At 35.1% G+C, this 5,882-nt stretch overlaps 1 protein-coding gene across 1 annotated transcript; it reads right to left on the bottom strand.

Annotated features, from left to right (window-relative positions):
• Window positions 1-739: 739 nt before the first annotated feature.
• LOC111899990 (3beta-hydroxysteroid-dehydrogenase/decarboxylase) lies at window positions 740-4,699 on the bottom strand. The gene is made up of 11 exons (XM_052768377.1): window positions 4,207-4,699; window positions 3,646-3,735; window positions 3,414-3,547; window positions 3,144-3,317; window positions 2,949-3,065; window positions 2,720-2,799; window positions 2,437-2,632; window positions 2,080-2,197; window positions 1,445-1,649; window positions 1,144-1,364; window positions 740-1,060 (listed from the first exon to the last, which is right to left on the bottom strand). The coding sequence occupies exons 1-11, from the start codon at window positions 4,451-4,453 to the stop codon at window positions 864-866; spliced, it is 1,779 nt and encodes a 592-aa protein (XP_052624337.1). The 5' UTR covers window positions 4,454-4,699; the 3' UTR covers window positions 740-863.
• Window positions 4,700-5,882: the final 1,183 nt, after the last annotated feature.

Below are 5,882 nucleotides of genomic sequence, written 5' to 3' on the forward strand. Positions count from 1 at the left end.
TGTTTAAACTAAACGTTAAAAGTTTGTAGTGTCAAACAATGTTTTCTATTCAAAACGGAACGTTTTGTCAAACACTAGAAGCTAGAAGCTCTCAAACGCTCCGTGCCGAACACACCCGTAATCTTTTAAAAAGTATCATTTAATTTCAAAAATACTCTTTATTTTTCTAGCAATTTACCATCTTTATTTTGTTAAAGACCTCTTGAACAACTTTCATTGACCAACTTACATGTTACTATAATAATGTTGTCATTGTTTTTTGTAGTATAATATGTACGATAATAGTTTATACTCACATAATCGTTTTATATTTGTTATTTAGCTTATAAACTAGAGTTTTACCAAACATTATTATTTTATTAGTTAGGTTACCTACCGGTCACCGGTTACAACAGCTAAAACTAATCTTTTAGCTAGTATACAAAACATATCCTAAGATTTTGGCAACTTTCCTTGAGCATGAAGTGTAATCGAACAAAAATAATTCAGTTCGGTTGATCTAACCAAATCAGAACCTTTTTTTTTAAGTTCATTCAGTTGCCAGAAAAAAAAAAATAGATAACTATTTATTTTACTTAATAAATTACATTATTTCTAAAATTTATTGCTTCAAGCTTGTCTCGCTTCACTTATATACGACTTACGAATTCTGATATCACTCTTGATATCTTTGTTTTCTTTGCAACGAGTAGACATTGACAACAAACCTCAAAAACATACAGTAAATGCTTCTTACTCATGACAAAAAAAAGAGTAGACTTGATTGAATTATTGTAACGAAAAAAGGGTTAGCCTTGTTTAATTTGATATACAAACATGTCATGGAGCTAATATACTAGATTTTTAGTTTTGGTTCTACTGCCCTAATTGTTGTGTCTCTGATCCTTGGATTTTGTAGTAGTGGTGTTGATACATAGAGGAGCTGGTGTTGGCACAGGTATACGACTTGTCACACTTACAACACATTGCCTCATCATTTCAAATGAAACCCCTACCAACCCATCCATTTCCACATCGTATTGCTCATAAACCAACAACAAACTAAACAAAAACCCCAACCCTGCATCGCCACATACTCAAACCAATATAATCCATCGCCATTACAAAGTCAAAGTCAAAAAAAAAAAAAGTAGAAATCCATACCTACTCCCATTGATGTGGGGAAGGAGTTCACCACCAGCAACTTGAAAAAGTAGATTGACAATACGACCTTGAAAAACAAAGTCCAGTCATTTCCTTGTGCCAATGATCTACCTACATCACCTACTCCATTCCATATCTTTACCATGCTTCTAACACAACTCCTCATACACGTTTCAGACACCTCAAAACATGGTAATGTCCTCCAGATCGAACACACCGACCTATATTAATCATAATAATAATAATATAATTATATATATTGTAAAAAGTTGTTGAAGAAAGGGTTTATTATGCTGCTTACACTTTAGGTGACAATCTAGCACATCCATAGACTTTTGGTGAGAGTTTAGCATATCCAGACACCACAACTATCATCAACAGCAAAAGCTCAGCAGTAGAGGAGATCATCATTCTTTCACATACACAAAACCAGTAATACAGAAATCCAACTCCAACAAACCATAAGAATGATCTCCTCTCATTTCTCCACAATAAGATATCCGCAACTGTATCCACATTCACAATTACGGGTTGCTTTCATTAAAACACAAAACTATAATTACACTAAATTACAGAAACAGTCCATTTGATTTCGTGGAATTCACAGTTCCAGTCCAATTTTGGATTTTCTTTTACACGCTGTCCTTGTGGTTTCATTTTTTTTTTTTTTTTTTTTGCAGGTTTGGTCCCTGTGGTCTCTGTGGTCTGTATAGTATTGGTCCAAGGGCAAAATGGTCATATTTTAGAAACTTAACTAACAGCTGATAAGTATTTAACGACTCAGGGACCAAACCCGCAAGCCTTGAGGACTGTCCGTTAAAGAAAGCTCAAAATTGGACTGAAACTGCGAATTTCATTAAACCACAGGGACCATTTCTGTAATTCACTCTTATAATTAACTACCATGGTGAGAAAGATAATTATTTGATTGTTTACCTTGACCACCCCCTAGCAGCTCCTCCACTTTTGATTGTTCAATTAAGTCACCAAGCCTTGTAGAAGGTAAATCTTTAGCTAGATGAGAGAATGATTTGACAGTCAATGCAATACCATCCTGCATGCATATTCACCAAAACAGTTTGTTTCTTTTTGACTTAATCTGAACCGAATGAGTAAAAAAACCAACCATTTACCTATTTGCCCTTCTTTTACCCTCTCAACTCAACCACTCTCATATCAAAATTGATGAATATTGTGATAACAGATGATACATAAGTAATAGTGTTTTTTTTTTTAAATATAACTGTAAGAAAGATGGCATAAATTTAGAGGTGTAGAACCTATAAAACTTACATCCAGTGAAACGATTGGGGAGTAGTCAATATGGCGCTCAGCTGCAGAGCAGTTATAAGTTGTAGTGTGTGACATTAGTTGGACTATATTGTAAACTGAAACATTCTTAATGTTTCTGGAGTTCATATTTGAATGCATCCATTTTATCAGAAAAACAATCATCTGAACAACCACACCTGGAAGTTTGATGATTGGCCTGCAGTTATTTGAAAAAAAAACAAGGAGCAAGTTTCACAAATCATCACAAAAAAAATTAAAAAATTGTAGAAAAGTAAAAGTTTACCTGTAATAACCTAACCCCTCCAGCATACACAATGCAAATTGCCAAGATTTTGCAGGCTCAAAATTAGTAATGAAGAATACCTACAATATATATATATATATATATATATATATATATATATATATATATATATATATATATATATATATATATATATATATATCATAATATATCATTTAGCCATTGATGTTAAAGTAGTAAAAAGGAAAATGATTTAATAGTAGAGTACCTTTCCAGACACAATGAGCATGCGAGAAGACAAAGCAGCTTCAGCACAGATAAGGGCATGGGCGACATTTTCCACGTATGTGAAGTCAGAAATGGTCTGATCACTTCCTATAATAAACTGGAATGAGAGACTCTATTACTTATATAAAGAAGAACCAATAACCAAATGCAATTATTATATAAATGCAAAATATACCTTTGCCCAACCAGATTTTGCAACTTCAATAAGAGATGGCAAAAGAAGCTTGTCACCAGGTCCAAAAACATTGCTAGGGCGAAGAGAACATGTAAGGAGCCCCCCATCAATGTCATTAGCAAGCAAAACAAATGCCTCTGCTTGAGCCTTCAGTTCACTATACAAGTTCTTAAACTGTGTAATGTGACACCAAACAAACATAATCATTACAATAAGCACTAGAATACCTTCATAAGGAAAGATTGAAATGATTTTCAGATGATTACATACTTTGGATGAGTATAGTAATGTCTCATTTCCACTGCATATATCATGTGATTTATCAATCACTACATCTGTAGTACTGTTGTATATTAGCCGATGAACTTTGCATCGTCTACAAGCATTGATGACATTTTTAGCACCTAAGGAAATACAATGTATATATAAGATGAAAGAGATAAAAAGATATGGTTTCAAATTAGAACACAACATGATCTAAAGTGAAGAACAGATGATTAACCTTGAACAATTATTGAGTAACCAATATAGAAATCATTATTGCAAGAATCGATATCATCCATGTAAAATACCACTTCTGAACCTTCAATAGCTGCAAAGAAAAAGATACTGAATAATTTATGCCCTTATCCTGAAACTTAGGTTATAAAGCACAAGTACAATACAGAGACAGAAGAGCCTTTGTGCTATTTTCCACAATTAGCTATGTACATAGCATAATGACCAATAGTACATGCAGTGATTACACAGATATCACCATCAAGGTGCCTGAAGCTTTTCATTGTATGGATGTTCATTGTTTCTGTTATTCTTGCCTTAAGAAGGGTGTTACAATTTCATTTGAAAACTTTGAAGTACGTATTCACCAAAAAAAATTGATGAATTACATCAAGAACGGTTGCATTTGTGATGAATTGCATCAAGAAGCAAAAGTAGAAAAGATAAACCAAGTAACAGAAAACTCTAGAACACAAGACGCATTATTAGTGATTGTAGCAAAAAATTCAGAACACGGAAAACGAATTGCATCATGTAGTAAAGATTTCCAGAACAAAAAGTGTACCATTGATGATTGTACTTTTGTGGCGAACATCAACGTGTGCATAGGAAGCACGACCAGTAGAGAGAGCACGGCTAAGAGGCGAGTCATGCTTGGACTCGGAAGGATCGAGTTGGAGGGTCTGAGCGGAATCGGCAACTCGTACGATCCAATTACCTAGTTTCAATAGCCTCACGACGAGACATCTTCCAATGAAGCTTCTGCCTCCGAGGACGACGCAAGTTTTCGACTGGTCGTCATCAATCGCCATCCTTCTCTCTCTCCACTTTCTCTCTCAAGATCAAAAGAGAAGAAGTTAGAGAGAGAAAACGGTTTCGAATGTATGGTGTTGTAGGTTAGGAAAATCGGCGATTCCTTTAGGCTTTGAAGACGGAGAATGCGACGACGGTGGTCGGAAATTGGCGCCGGAACACCCAAATGCAACCAGGAGATGCTTCGTAGTGGGCCCCAAGGTTGTTTGGAAGTTCAACTTTGTGTATTTTCAGTTTTTCCTTGTAAAAAAAATTATTATTATTTATATTTATTTTTTTTACAAACCTACAAAAAATAATCTTTTTGGTGATATACGTTTTTGTTGGGCAGTTAGTCGAGGACAAATCTAAAATGATTATAATGCGTTTTGTCTATTTCTTTTTCAATTAATCTAATACTATTATTATTTTTTTAATTAAAAAAAGAAATATGGCCCCACCTTTTTAAAACTTTTATTTTAATCTCTCTCTACCATGAGAGGAATATTCACCACCACTCCTCCTCTTTCACTTACTCAACCCATCTACCCATTTTAGTGTGTTACTGGTCGAGCGTACAAGATACACAAAACACATAAACACACACACTAACTCGATGAGATGGAAAAAAGAAGACTAAGAACTCGCCGATCACCCCTACCACAACATATCCATCGGTCACCCCTGCCACAACATATCCATCGGAAACCGTCAGTCCACTAAAAACCATTGGTCACCGCTGCTCCATCGCTACTAGAGGTTGCAATGGGTCAATATGGGTTGGGTTCGGGTTCAACCCATTTAATAATTGGGTTGTAAATTTCAACCCAACCCAACATGTTTATTTAAATGGGTTGATATTTCCAACCCAACTCAACCTTTTAGATAAATGGGTTGTCATTGAGTTGGCATGTTTATGTAGTTCCAGACTCAACCTATTAAATAAATGGGAAAATGACTTACGGGTAACTACCTCTTATCCGTGTTCACATATTGACAACTTCTTCTCTTTTGTACATAATAAAGCAACTAACTTGTTTTAACTGTTTAAATTACACCAACATTACCGGCTAATACCTGTTTTAACCGGTAGTTCAAAAGGAAAATGACTTAGGAGGGTAACTACATCTTATCCGTGTTCACATATTGGCAACTTCTTATTTTTTGTACCTAAGAAAGCAACTAACTTGTTTTAACTGTGTAACATCCCAAAAATCATGACCAAAAAATTTCGTTTTTAATTTAATACTAAAACCATAATTGTCAAACCATTAATTTAATACTCCGGCATCGGGCCTCGCTCGGCATCAGGCCCCGCCTGGCATTGAGCCCCGCTCGGTATACATAAATGTCTCTCTTAGTCCCCGCCTATCTCCGGGCCCCGCCCGCTAAACATATACAATCATATAACATGATAACACATAAAGAAACATACTCTACTGTATCCCT

Source organism: Lactuca sativa, chromosome 2 (assembly GCF_002870075.4).
Source record: "Lactuca sativa cultivar Salinas chromosome 2, Lsat_Salinas_v11, whole genome shotgun sequence".
Taxonomy (NCBI): Eukaryota; Viridiplantae; Streptophyta; class Magnoliopsida; order Asterales; family Asteraceae; genus Lactuca; species Lactuca sativa.

Excerpts from the sequence above, each read along its gene's own strand:
- LOC111899990 (XM_052768377.1), bottom strand. The coding sequence starts at position 4,453 with ATGGCGATTGATGACGACCAGTCGAAAACTTGCGTCGTCCTCGGAGGC. Across the intron at positions 3,548-3,645 it reads TTACTCAATAATTGTTCAAG|GTGCTAAAAATGTCATCAAT; the intron begins GTTAATCATCTG and ends GTATTTCCTTAG. Across the intron at positions 1,061-1,143 it reads CCCCACATCAATGGGAGTAG|GGTTGGGGTTTTTGTTTAGT; the intron begins GTATGGATTTCT and ends GTGGCGATGCAG.